At 47.7% G+C, this 12,962-nt stretch overlaps 7 protein-coding genes across 7 annotated transcripts; 5 read left to right on the forward strand and 2 right to left on the reverse strand.

Moving 5' to 3' along the window:
- Positions 1–194: 194 nt before the first annotated feature.
- N7511_009404 (SANT/Myb-like DNA-binding domain-containing protein) lies at positions 195–2,025 on the forward strand (the record flags this gene model as incomplete). Its single annotated transcript, XM_057131781.1, has 3 exons — positions 195–291; positions 349–466; positions 528–2,025. The coding sequence occupies 3 exons, from the start codon at positions 195–197 to the stop codon at positions 2,023–2,025; spliced, it is 1,713 nt and encodes a 570-aa protein (XP_056979769.1).
- A 235-nt stretch (positions 2,026–2,260) lies between these two features.
- On the reverse strand, positions 2,261–4,336 carry N7511_009405 (uncharacterized protein; the record flags this gene model as incomplete). Its single annotated transcript, XM_057131782.1, has 1 exon — positions 2,261–4,336. The coding sequence occupies one exon, from the start codon at positions 4,334–4,336 to the stop codon at positions 2,261–2,263; it is 2,076 nt and encodes a 691-aa protein (XP_056979770.1).
- Positions 4,337–5,300: 964 nt separating this feature from the next.
- On the forward strand, positions 5,301–6,380 carry N7511_009406 (uncharacterized protein; the record flags this gene model as incomplete). Its single annotated transcript, XM_057131783.1, has 4 exons — positions 5,301–5,408; positions 5,471–5,977; positions 6,028–6,100; positions 6,148–6,380. 4 exons carry the CDS (start codon positions 5,301–5,303, stop codon positions 6,378–6,380), a joined length of 921 nt encoding a protein of 306 aa, XP_056979771.1.
- A 127-nt stretch (positions 6,381–6,507) lies between these two features.
- N7511_009407 (flavin-containing monooxygenase) lies at positions 6,508–8,581 on the reverse strand (the record flags this gene model as incomplete). Its single annotated transcript, XM_057131784.1, has 4 exons — positions 6,508–6,630; positions 6,683–7,741; positions 7,806–7,912; positions 7,960–8,581. The coding sequence occupies 4 exons, from the start codon at positions 8,579–8,581 to the stop codon at positions 6,508–6,510; spliced, it is 1,911 nt and encodes a 636-aa protein (XP_056979772.1).
- A 631-nt stretch (positions 8,582–9,212) lies between these two features.
- On the forward strand, positions 9,213–10,002 carry N7511_009408 (sugar O-acetyltransferase; the record flags this gene model as incomplete). The annotated part of the gene is made up of 2 exons (XM_057131785.1): positions 9,213–9,562; positions 9,612–10,002. 2 exons carry the CDS (start codon positions 9,213–9,215, stop codon positions 10,000–10,002), a joined length of 741 nt encoding a protein of 246 aa, XP_056979773.1.
- Positions 10,003–10,424: 422 nt separating this feature from the next.
- Positions 10,425–11,484, forward strand: N7511_009409 (SGNH/GDSL hydrolase family protein; the record flags this gene model as incomplete). The annotated part of the gene is made up of 4 exons (XM_057131786.1): positions 10,425–10,501; positions 10,577–10,912; positions 10,973–11,228; positions 11,296–11,484. The coding sequence occupies 4 exons, from the start codon at positions 10,425–10,427 to the stop codon at positions 11,482–11,484; spliced, it is 858 nt and encodes a 285-aa protein (XP_056979774.1).
- An 836-nt stretch (positions 11,485–12,320) lies between these two features.
- N7511_009410 (uncharacterized protein) lies at positions 12,321–12,515 on the forward strand (the record flags this gene model as incomplete). Its single annotated transcript, XM_057131787.1, has 1 exon — positions 12,321–12,515. One exon carries the CDS (start codon positions 12,321–12,323, stop codon positions 12,513–12,515), a length of 195 nt encoding a protein of 64 aa, XP_056979775.1.
- Positions 12,516–12,962: the final 447 nt, after the last annotated feature.

The following is a 12,962-nucleotide window of genomic DNA, read 5'->3' on the forward strand; positions in this document are numbered from 1 at the left end:
AATCCTCCCTTACCAACGGGAAACCTCTGTCGAGAGCGTCTTCGATTGACCATTTCTCTATTCTGTATTTCATCAAGACAAACGTGTCATTCTGTTTGATAAACCCCTTCGCAGCCTCCGACATCACCCGCACCTCGTAGCTCGATTTATCGCGTCGCGCCGGCGTAGAATTTCCACCCGACCGAACTGCCATCATGGCCGCGGCCGCCGATGTGCGTGACATGCTGGATCTGCCCGCAGAAGGGCAGCCCAGACCACACAAGAAGCAGAAGGTGGTCGAAAAGCGACCGGGTTAGTCTCATCTGCACCGTTGGAAATGAGACGAATGACTGACAGTTCCCGCTATAGAGGGTATTACTCGCGAATTGTACGCGCTACTAGGCGAAAGAGCGCCCCCCATCGCGATCAATGAGAATAAATATAAGGGTCGCCCAAAATGGATGAACAAATTGCGCGTCCGACCTTGGTATGCTCTGACACGGAATACTGTGATATTGGAGTAAATGCTGATATGAGATTGCGTATAGGAGCATGGCGCCTTTCACCAACAATGCTCGCTCTGATGGCCTGGTTCTCAATCACTGGCAGAGAAAACACGAGTCGGCCAGACCCCCCGTACCGGCGCCGGCACCCGAGGAGTCTGACTCTCAGATGGAAGTGGATCAGCCAAAGGAAGATGGGAAGGAAGATGCCCCCAAGCTACCGGAGCAGGAATACGCTTTCGCCAAATATGATGTCAAACCGCGCTTACCCAAGCGATACACAGACGATGAATATGCGCGACTTCTCAAAAGCGAAGACTGGTCCCGTGAGGAAACCGACTACCTTGTGGATTTGGCCACTGAATACGACATTCGATGGGTGCTAATCGCTGACCGATACGACTACCAACCGCCAATGGAAACGGAACCAGACGCCAATGCGATTGTACCAGCCAAGCAGTTTCGGACGATGGAACAGATGAAGGCACGGTACTACTACATTGCTGCAACAATGCTTTCACTGGAGCACCCTCCTTCGGAGATGTCAGAAGCAGAATTTGAACTACACGAGAAGATGCTCAAGTTCGAGCCAGACCGGGAACGTGATCGCAAGGAGCTGGCTGCTCTTCAGCTTAACCGCACTGCCGACGAAGTTCGTGAGGAGGCAATGCTTCTTGAAGAGCTGAAGCGTATCACCAGCAATGAGCAGAGCTTCATCACCGAGCGCCGCGAACTGTACTCCCGCCTCGAGGTTCCTATTAGCGTTGGCAACACGACCATGTATCAGTCTAGCGCAGGCCTATCTCAACTTCTACAAACCCTCCTGCAGGCCGACAAGAGCAAGAAACGCCGCTCGATTCTTGGCGACGGTGCCATTCCCAGCCCCGCTGGCCAGACACCCACTCATGCCGGTGGCCTTGGTCGCGCCGAAACCCCCGTAACTCAAGCCGCAAACAAAAAGGGGTCCATAACCGCAAGAGAAAACCAGCAAAACGTGCGAACTCTCACCCCAGCAGAGGAAGCCCGGTATGGCGTTCAGCACCACGAGCGTGTCACTGCAGGTGTCAACTTCCGCAGCGACCGTGCCCAGCGCCTCACTCAGGCCAAGTCCAACGTACAAACCCAGAAATTGGCCAGTGCGCTCTCCGAGCTCGAGATCCCCGTCCGTCTCTTCATGCCTACAGAGCGCGTCTGCAAGGACTTTGAGAAACTTATCCAGTCTGTCAATCTATTACTTGATGCCCGCAAGGTCTCCGAGAAGGTTGAAAGCGAGATCCGCGTTCTTGAGGCTGCCAAGGCAGAGCGCGAGCGCAAATACAGAGAAGCAAATGGTATCCCAGAGCCGGAACCTGCTCACCCCCAGGTCAAGACCGAGGCTGAGGACGGCGATGCAAGTGTCTTGAATCCGTCTGCTGGTGCCCAAGCACAGTCCACAAACGACAAGTCTGCGCTAGATCATGCCCACGGCGCAGAAGGAAACCACAAGCGGTCTGCTAGTGTGCTTAGTGGCACAAGTGAGAGCAACAAGCGGCAACGAAGGTAGATCATTCGCCACTGCTACTCTGATTTCACTCGAGCTTGGTATGCGCTTTGTACTAGGGATATTACCCATTCTTCTTTTCTGTACGATTAATGACATTTGGCGCGGAGGAAATATATTCATAATTCAATCAACTCTGTTCCTGCGGGTAACAATAACTGCGACACCAGATCCATCACTGTAAGAATGTTTTCCGTGTGTCCCAATCCTAGTATAATATAAGGCATCAGTCCTTTTATCACTCAGCTTCCACAACCAGACTAGTCCGGCTAGCCCATTTGCTGCCATAGAATGCCCCTGGCATCGCAATGCATTCCTGATACGCGCTCGCCAATTCCTCTGCCATATCGCTTCGGGTGGAGTTGGTTCTTCCCAATTCTTGACGCCCACTGTCGTCGTACTCCATGGATGAGTTCTGAGATGGCTCTTTCGGAGGGAGATTCGAACGCCGCTTACTTTCTCTGTTCCTCGAAAACCTCAGAATCCAACGTCCACTTCGGGAACGTGTCGGGGTCTCTTCCACTTGATCTGTACCCCCGTCGTCCCGAGAATCAAAGTATACAGATTGAGGCCGATTTGTCTGATCCATCGAGAATCGGTGTTGTACTGGCGGTGGAAGTTCTTGAGAGGACCGTCTCTGTTCGCTTTTGAAACTGTTGCCCTTGTTGATCTTGAGCGGCCGTGGTACTATTTCCTTGCCACGGCTATTCTTTGTCCATCGACCCAGAAAGGTCTCCGAATCTTCGACATAGTCGACACCCTTGCGAAAAAAGTCTTCCTTTTGCTGATCTCGTATTGGGATTGGACCCAGTGGGTTTGCAACGGTCATTTTATCTGCTGCTAGATCCGCAGGCAGAGGCGCCGAGTTGTAAGCTTGGGCTGAACGACCTTGGATTCTTGCCCACCGTTCCGGTGTCGAAATGAACTCATCCAAGGCCTTGTCAGGACTTCTGGGAGTGAAGAAGCGACGATTATCAGACGGGCTGCCAGACGGGCCCTGCTCTGGAGGACCCGAACCAGGTGATTGTGTCATGCCGGTTTGATATTGGATAGATGCATTCATCTCACGCATTTGAATATTACCAGGTGTCGGTTCTGGGGTCTGATTGCGCCAGCCCCCGTGTGGAAGTGGACTGCCAGCTCCATCAACTTGCCGTGGCTCCCCTTCAGCGTTGTCAACCATGGAATATCCATATCCCATCCGTCGGCCTCCAGTCATCCACCCTGGACTGACCTTCCGCTGCCCTGCAATCTCACTGGGTGTGCTTTGGTCTTGGACTGATATCATGTTGCTATCCCTAAAATGCTCACCAAACTTGCCTTTTGGCGACTCTTTTCTCGGATATGGCTTGTTGACATGGGTCTTGTCAAGCATATCTTGATAGAATACTGGAATGCCTCTCAAGTTTGTTGGACGAGCTCTGAGTGACTGGGCAGCTGGGGATGCCTCTCCTGAAGGGTTGCTGCTTTGTCGTGAGTAGAATGAGGAAACGTCTCGTTTGTGAAGCATTGCCTGCTTTTGAGCTTCGAGACCTACGATTGTTGATGCTTCTGACTTTGAAGATGAAGCCACATTTTCTTGAGAAGCCATGAATGACCCGTATTTATTTTGATGCGTCACATCCGAGGCGGATGTATTGGCTGATGTCTGTCCAGACCCCAAGGCTGTACCTGCGAGCCTTTGCGAAATACCCATATCACCCAGACACGGAACTCGGGGTTCATGATCTGTTCTATGAGAGCTTGGCTGGGGTCTTGTTTTTGAAACTGAAAGGTCTTGGGATGGGTTGTATATGGACCCCGACGAGGCCGTGCGATAACCCTGAGGACTTCCTCCCATATATTGGAGCCAATCAGCCCCAAGACCCTGGAGGTTCTCAGCACTGCTACCGACGACGCCATCCCGAGCCCGAAGATGCTCTTGACCTGGCACAATCTCTTGGCTAGGATGGAGGCTCGGAAGCGATTTGGTAAAGCTGTTTTGCTGACCCGATCGGCTATCTCCAAGCGACGGCACAGATTGACTACTCGTTGCAGTTGCAGGCTTCGCACGAGTGACTCGTGGTCGTCCTCTCAAACTTCCCGGGGGAGTGGGTACAAAATGCATTCCAAAAGGAGGTTCACGACCATTTGCATGAGTCTGAACCCCATTTTCAGCCCAAAGCTCCGAGTCCTCTCGCTCACGACTTCGCTCTATAATGTCATTTAACCCCATCCTGCGGAAGGTTGGATTAATAGGTGATGCATTCAAAGGACTGAGATGTTGCGGAGTTCCGATACACTGAGCATCGCTGTCGTACCCCCGTGCACTCATGAGACTGCTTCCAATGTCTCCAAGTGCTGACAACTCGGTGCTGGCTTTGGATGTACTTGGCTTTGGCCTTATGCCGAACGGGAAAATGGAACGGTGTTCCAAAGAATGCCTCGATTCTCTCGAAAATCGACGCCGGAGCCTGTGCGAAAAGCTTGAAGATATACGATTCGGCTCTTGGAGATGAACTGGGCTCGTTCCCGTACGCTCTGTGATATTTTGATGTCAGACAGGACTCGCCCGATCCAGACATGGGAGCCTTGCCTTGCGTGCCTGGGATTTGCTCATTTTCTCTAGGCTGGTCAAAATCGGACGGAGAGATAGCTCGTCTATAAAGACGAGGACAAATAGAAAAAAACATGGCTGAACAATTACTGAAGAAATGAGGTTTGCTGTGACTATTGTCCTTTGCTTTTGGGTTGATTCCGAAGAAGGCGCAGGTCAGCCCTCTCGTGCCTTCTTTACTGCACATTTTCGTATCTATAGGGTAAATCTCTCGATTGAGGTATGCCTCAATCCGAGGCACAATATCTACTGAATAGGACTTCCAGCCGTTTATAATAAATTGTATGACAATGTGGAGGTCAGAAATGGGTCTATACATGGACCTAAAAAGGAACCAGCTTGGCCCCGGTATGCTTTTATTAGGAGTCCATATCCATTAAATGTGCAGAATTTAATGTCATTATGATTCCTTGATGACATATCCTTCCAGTCATCCTCAATAGTTCCCAAAAAGAGATCAATCAAAGGGCCCAACATCTCAATGTAGACAAATAGGCAGGGTTCCGAAGAGTCCCTTGCACTTCTGACTTGACATTCCTTAGAATGATGCCGATGCAGTGTCAGCGTATCACCTGTAACCTAATTCTTGGAGAGGCAAGGCCATTGAATAAATTCAAGTCCTGCCAGCCCTTCAAACTTATAATCATTCAACCTAATTATCCTCTCCATTCTGCATACTACAATGAAGCCTCAGACGATCGCCCTTGCCGGAGTCGGTGACCTTGGTCGATATTTCTGTGATGAGCTCTCACAGGACGTTCGATACTCGGTCATAGTTTTGACTCGACAGGTAAGAAGATAGAATCACTAGGTCTGACTTTTGAGCTCAAACCTAAACATTTCAATATACAGAAAAATCGGTTCATATCTTCAAAAGTAAAGACATGCACGACTGACTATTCCGAAGATTCGGTAGTCAGTATACTGAACGAAACGGGTGCCACAGCTCTGATATCTTTGATCCAATGCCCCGATGAAGACTACCTGAGTTTACACAATAATATTCTCAACGCCTGTCTGAGATCCAACGACTGCAAGCGATTCATTCCCTCAGAATGGGCGGGTAATATCGAAGAATTCCCAGACATTCCTCCTGCATATGGAAAGACACGGGCACCATTTCGGGAGATCCTGCGAAAAACCCGCGGTATTCAGTGGACTCTTTTCAATCAGGGATGGTTCATGGAGTACTTTGTCTCCGAAGAAAAGTCATACATGAAATATCTCCCGGGGGAGTTTCCAATCAATCCCATTGATTGGCATTACTGCGTTCGTGGCACCGGTGATGAGCCACAGTCCTGGACTTGTGGCCGAGACGTTGCCAAAGCCGTCGCTGAACTGTTGGCTGCCGATGAATGGGTAAGAAAATCAAGATATTTCTAAACAGGAACTAAATATGATAATACTAGGAGCCCGTCACGTACGTCGCAGGGACATCCGGAACGTTCAACTGGGCTGCCGAATTGCTAGAGAAATTTTATGGTGAGTCAATATTGACCAAAGTAAGATTTTTGACTGATATAACATAGGTCGTCCCTTGACGAGAAGTTATCGTTCTATCAATGATATCAACAACGATCTCCAACGCAATCTTCCTGAAAAGGAGTTGCTCGTGGTGGAAGCTGAACTGTGGACGATTACTGGGGCCACAGCTTGTCCAAGACAAAAGGCTGAACGTCAACGTGAGAAGTTCTTTTCTGAGTTGCATTTAATGACCATTGAAGAATTGCTGGAGTCAGCAGAAAAGAATGGTCAGGTTTGATTATCAGTACTCAACAGTTGAGCTCCTAGAGAATGCTTCACACATGTTCACTGATGACCTCTAATTTAGCCAAAATGCAAATGTATCTCAGTTCTCATTTCTCCATATCAGCCCCTGACGTTGAGAGTCAGAATATCAGTCCTTGCTCAGTAGCCTGAAGTTGTAAGGCTACGAATTTCGAGTAGATTCGGCACAGCGACAAACTTCCACCCATGAACCAGAAGTGAGGATGACCGCTAGGACGCCATATCTATGAAACAATCAATTAGAATGCCTATCATAATGAGATTGAATAAACTTACAGCGTTTATCTCTCCTTCGCTGTCCAAATCCCAGACGTCCTTGCAACGATCTGCAATTTTGTCGCCTAGCAATGTGCGGACCGAATCCCTCATATTATCATAGCCTGTGGCGAGAACCACAATCTCGGCCTCAAGTTCGGTGCCATCACTTAAAAAAAGACCTGTCCTGTTGAATTCTGCTATACCCCCAGGTGAGTACTTGACCTTGATCTTGCCGTCAATGATAAGCTGGCTGCATCCAAAGTCTATATAGTATCCACCACCGCGAGTAACCAGCAATTGGAATAAGCCGGAATTGCCTGTCCCAAACTCCAACTTGAATCCTGCCTTTTCCAAACCATCAAGAGTTTCTTTATCAGCTTGGGAGATCTGTTTCGTGAGAGAGACACCCAGAGCAAAATTGACGGGCCATGGTAAGCTCTCTGATAGAACATCTGCGTCCTCCATGGAAGGCCTATCTGCCGCGTTAGATTCATTTCCACCGACAAGTTGGAAATGAGGAACTATGCTGGTGACATACTGGTCTTCGCAATCAATGCCCAAGTTTTCTGGTAGAAAGGGGAGCCCCCTTGCCTCGGTTATCACGTAGGTGCCACTTCTTTGGAGCATGGTCACCTCTGCCCCGTGGTTATAGAAGTCTTGTGCGATATCATGCCCACTGTTACCTGTGCCAACAACAATCACCTTCTTACCCTGGCAGTTCAAGGCACCAGCATCCTGATGCTGACTGCTATGGTAGATCTGTCCTTGGAACTGATTCATACCAGAGAAAAGGGGAACACTGGGTAGAGCTATGTGACCAGCACACCAAACCACATGTCGTGGATGGAGCTCCCTCGTGAGACCATTCGAGTCGATGTTTACAGTCCACTGGCTCTTCACATCGTCATATACGGCACCTAAAACCTTCACGTTAAGCCATATATCGAGCTCCATGATGTTCGCATAGCATTCGAGCCAATCCCCAAGTTTATCTTTAGACGTATACATTGGCCAAGTCTTGGGGAAAGGAAGGTAGGCCATATGTGCGGTCTCGGCATGATCATGGGTCGTTAAAGTCTGACAGATTAATTAACTCGATTTTCATGGGAGCTTGAAATAAGACAGAAAATGCATGCCATACTCGATATCGATTTCTCCAGTTGTCTCCGACGCGCTCGTTCTTTTCAACAAGCAAACAAGAGATCCCAACCGACCTCAGACGCGCACCCAAGTTCAATCCGGCCTGTCCTGGTCTTGTTAGACTGACTGGCAATGTAAATCTGGTTTCTACTAACCTGCTCCAATGATCAAGACAGTCATTTCGCCATTCTGAACCTCGATCGCCTTTTGTCGGCGCTCTCGCCATGTTCCTCCTTTGACACCCCCAGGCATGGTCTCCATTGTCCCTATCTCTCTTTTGGGCCCGATTCTCTCTTCATGACCCTTAAGCTCTTGTAGACTGGTATAGACCGCATAAGCCTTCCATATTTGTGGATTGACAGCTTCTGGAGTCAGATAAATGACACCTCGACCTCGTCCAGCCTGTGATTGGAACGAGAACATGGCGGTTATCCATGTCATGCTTTCAACAGGTGTCTCGAGTCTGGGCTTGATTGAACCTTTTTCCACAAGTCGTAGACAATGAAGTTGGGATCGCTTTTGATGTACACTGAGAAACGTTTGAATCTTGTCTTCACCCTTCAGAGTGTGGAATTCCCAATCCATTGCCAACATGTCTCGCCACCAAGATTCATCATGAAATAAAGTTTTTAAAGAAGACCAGTGATTGTTCAAAAGGAGAGCTTCAAGATCTGTAAGCCAGGTTTGGGTGATCTTTTGAACATCAACCCTCTCATCGACAACTATCGGCGTCACTGGAAGCTTGATAATGTGCCTGTCAATATTGAGAGATCCCATTTTGCAGAGTTGAGTTGATTGATTGGCTATACAATGTATGCTTTTGGGCAATGATGGCTTGAGAACAAATATCAAATCGTCTCACTAAAAACTTATGCTCAAAGCTGTCATATGTTGGAGCTCTGATACCTAGTTCTTCACTAGATACTGGGATTTATGTCACTATGCAATATCCTTGTTTTCGTTGCATGAAATCTGTCACAGAAACACCCAAGTCAGTGCAACTCCTTTCCGATGTTTCATGGTGTCACTTACACTTGAAGTGGTTTGACAATATGCAGTCGTTGTACATACGGAATTCTGCGCAATTATTATCGTGCAGAAATATGCAGACGGAGGTACAATAATCTTCGCAGAATATGACCTGTCGTACAACGCTAGATAACAATGTAATCTCAATCATCAGTGGCCACTGTAATTCAATGATGCAAACGGTATCCTGCCGCGTAGAGCCCATGGAGACAGAGCGAGATGCATGATTGTACTTGTTGATGAACATTCTGGAAAGTCAGAATCTCTCGCCAGATTGCCATCAAGCTGTTGTAACCGCATATTTCGAACGCCTTCCCCTCTTACGTTCTCCATGCACAGTATACTCTCAGTTTCAGTCTCCCAGGTACACTATATCGAGATGACCAAGCAAACATCAGCCTCCCAAAAAAGCCCTGAAATACTTCAGACCATCAAAGGGTGGACTGGTATCCTTGACTATGATTTATACGATCAAATGGTGTCCGGGATGCTCTATTATCCCATGGATACCGTACTAGTCCAAGCCCGTTTGCGCTGCCGGAAATTCACTCGAGCGTATAATAACATGGACCTGGCAACGCTGTCACCGCAAGAAGCCCTTGATCAGCGACTGCAAGAGTTGCGGAAATTCGTTGGAAAAGTTGGAGATGGAACGGTTGTTGAGTCTCCATTCATGCCTGATTACGGATGCAATGTTTCTATTGGAGAGAACACCTTTATCAATTTCAAGTAAAGCCCATTCTTGATCCTTTTCCGTGCGTGCACTAACAGTCCACAGTTGCACGATTCTGGATACTAGCATCGTTGTCATCGGTAATGGTGTTCAGATAGCTTCCAATGTTAGTATTCTATCTGCTGGCCATGAGACAAGTGTTTTGTCCCGGCAGAAGTTTCTTGAATTTGGGCTTCCTGTCTATATCGAGGATGATGTATGGCTGGGTGCAAATGTCATTATTATGCACGGAGTCACGATTGGGAAAGGGTCGACAGTGGGAGCAGGCTCGACAGTCACGAAGGATATACCACCTTACTGTGTGGTAGTGGGAACTCCAGCTCGAGTGATCAAGACCATTCCCACGCCAGAAGAGGAGATGCTAGATCCGGATAATCCATTTCGAAAGGCTGTAGCTGTCTGTGGAAAATATGCTACGAGCGATGCTCAAGAATAGAATGATCGAATAATGAATGATCATATACTCCTCTATGATTCTTTGGTGTTCTAAAAATATTCTTGTCTTTGTTTTGCTCCACGCAGGGATATGTTCATGCCTCAGGCAGAAACTCTTATTTACGTTAGCTGACTCGATGCTCGTCGGACTTGAAACGAGTTCAAAGCAACTTGCAGCTGGGTTGGTCTGATAAACCACAAAGAATAGTTCAATGATTCTCAAATTCCCCATGGTGGCCCCCTTGGCTGATTCTGTTCATGACTATTGAATGCATGAAGCTAGGGGTGACACAAATTGACGAATAGACTCAGGGCTGAGAAAAGCATAACGAACACCCCCCTATTTCCCTCATTTTGGTGTGCTGACTCTACAATCCTCATGGAGATTTATTTCCTCTATCAGTTAGCATTTGCAGCTTCACCATGCGACCCTTTGTTGGCCTTGCGGCTCAAGCCGTGTTGACGCAACCGCATGTCGGCATTAAGAACTTATTTACATTGTCCGTCACGAACTCCTGAGACCCCGTGTGTAACGTGGATAGTAATGTACTGACTGGGGAAAATTGAACATACAGCGGCGACTCATATACAAGCACTGGCTTCAATACATCTGGACCTCAGCCATCACCGTCCAACCCTTTGGGCAATCCACTACTGGGTCAGGGCACTTCAGCCGGAGGTCTCAATTGGGTCGGCTATACCACAGCTGCATACAATACGAGTTTGCTGCTGGCTTATGATATGGCTGTATATGGCGCTTCGATCGACAACAATATTGTGTCCGCAGTGCCACATGACCTTGTATATCAAGTCGAGACTAATTTCTGCGACCAATACTGCAAGACCAGCAATAGCCCACAAGAATGGGAATCAGGAGATACTCTTTTCGCTATTTGGATCGGAATCAATGAGTATGTTTGCCGTGCAAGTTAGCCTCCATCTGCCAACTGCTAATCCTGATTCTTCAATAGTATAGAACAGTCCTACCAGCGAGATGATACTGATGAAGCTCTAAATTATCTATTCCAGAGACATCTGCAATTGGCTGAGACTATGTACAATTGTGGAGCCCGTCGGTTTTTACTGATCAACGTTCCCCCCGTGAGTCGCACACCAGCGTACTTGGAAAGGGACGAGTGGCACCGAGAAGCCCATCGAGTCATGGTAGAGAAATTCAACACCAGACTAGATCTTGAAATAAGGAAGTTTGAGCGACGGTTCTCAAATGTAAGTTAAAGCCTAACTCGACTTAACGTCCCGATCAACAGAACGCTGAACTGATACTTCTCGATAGTCGTCGGCCTTACTATACGACTCATGGTCATTCTTCACCGAAATACTTGATCATCCGACTGACTATGGGTTTTGTGCTGATACCACTTGCATTGGGGATGGGTGTTTATGGTGGGATTCATATCATCCCGCTTCTGCGGTGCACTCTCTACTGGCCTTGGATCTTCAGAATGTCATTCTTTCTCAGTGAAATACCAAACTTACTTCTATCAAAATGTATTAGGTATATTTTGACTGTGTTGGACTTCTAGTGGTATCTGAAAGGGATAATACTGCAACGGACGACTCAACAGATTGATTTAACTTATGATTCAACTGGATACGGCAGTTTAGTCTGCTTTGATGGAGCTGAATTGTAATGGAAACGGTAATAAGACTTCCTTATAAAAGTTGGAAAGTTTCAAAGCTATGATCTGGTAAGTTAATGTATGGACTGAGCTGCCTCGGTTTCCCAAAAGGGTAAATAAGCCAGCCAAGTGACGTTTCCCATACATCTGACTGAGCATAATGCCTTGTCTCATAGATAAATATACATTTTAAACCTGCTGTGTTACTTCTATTGATGCTATAAAAGAATGTTGTCCAGCTTTGAACCGCAATATAAGGACACTCGGCATTTCTTCTCCAAGGATTTACATAGCACACTCCATTCCAACTGTCAAATTTGAACCGAAGTCTGATTGGAATAAAGTATGATGGAAAATATGGTTACGCCAAGTACAGAGTGCTCGTCAAAAAGCCTATTTCTCCTTTCACACGCCACAATGGATTTCCTCTCATTCAAACAAGCTACTAAATCGGCCTGCTTTGGTATTCGGAGCCAGCCGTGATCACAACTAGCGTGCCCGACAGAATCCACTTACAGAGCTATCCACTAGCCTCATTGATAGATGCCCCATGATCTAGCAGGGTGACAGTGACCTCATGCCTTCCACTTGAAACGGCCACATGAAGAGCGGTCCATCCACGAAAACACTTGGAGTTGATATTTGCGCCTTTGTTGAGAAGCAGTCTCACAATTGAATCATGCCCCAGGTCAGAGGCGACGTGCAATGGTGTTTTTCCCGAGCTATTGACCACATTTATATCTGCTCCTCGCTGGATCAGGGTAGCGGCAATGGCTATATGGTGGTGCACGATAGCTTCGTGCAACGGGGTATTCCCGATCCGACTCTCATCCACTACACGGGAGCAAAGTTCTCTGCTATCCATACCCAGTGATTTTGGTAGTGAATCTGCCTGGTCGGAAAGGATCAAAGTAAGCGGATATCTGATGAGTCTGGTGTATCTCATTGACACGAAGCCAGAGGAAAAGAATGCTTGAGAATGTTCATCGTACCTCACGCTCTAACCAGCTATTCTTGCTCGAGCTGGGCTGAGTTGAGGGAAATAGACTAAGATCATCCTGAATGAAAGGGGCGGAGATGAAAAGGGGAGGTCCCGTATAATCGACGCCGGGAAAAGACACACCACCAAGCCCTGGTGCGGTATCGAGGGCCTTGTCAAATAGCAAGCAGCTTTCTTGCTCGAGATTCACAGCTGTGCCTGTCAAGCTTATTTCGCTGTCACCGAGTGCAGTACCTTCCGATCCTGGTCTTTGTGTTTGCTCTTTCGCCCCAGACACGCGAGAACTTTTTCCTGGCCGAGGCGCATGTCAGTAAACGAAGA

This window comes from Penicillium nucicola (assembly GCF_028828085.1).
Source record: "Penicillium nucicola strain IBT 29836 chromosome Unknown utg000010l, whole genome shotgun sequence".
NCBI classification, from domain to species: domain Eukaryota; kingdom Fungi; phylum Ascomycota; class Eurotiomycetes; order Eurotiales; family Aspergillaceae; genus Penicillium; species Penicillium nucicola.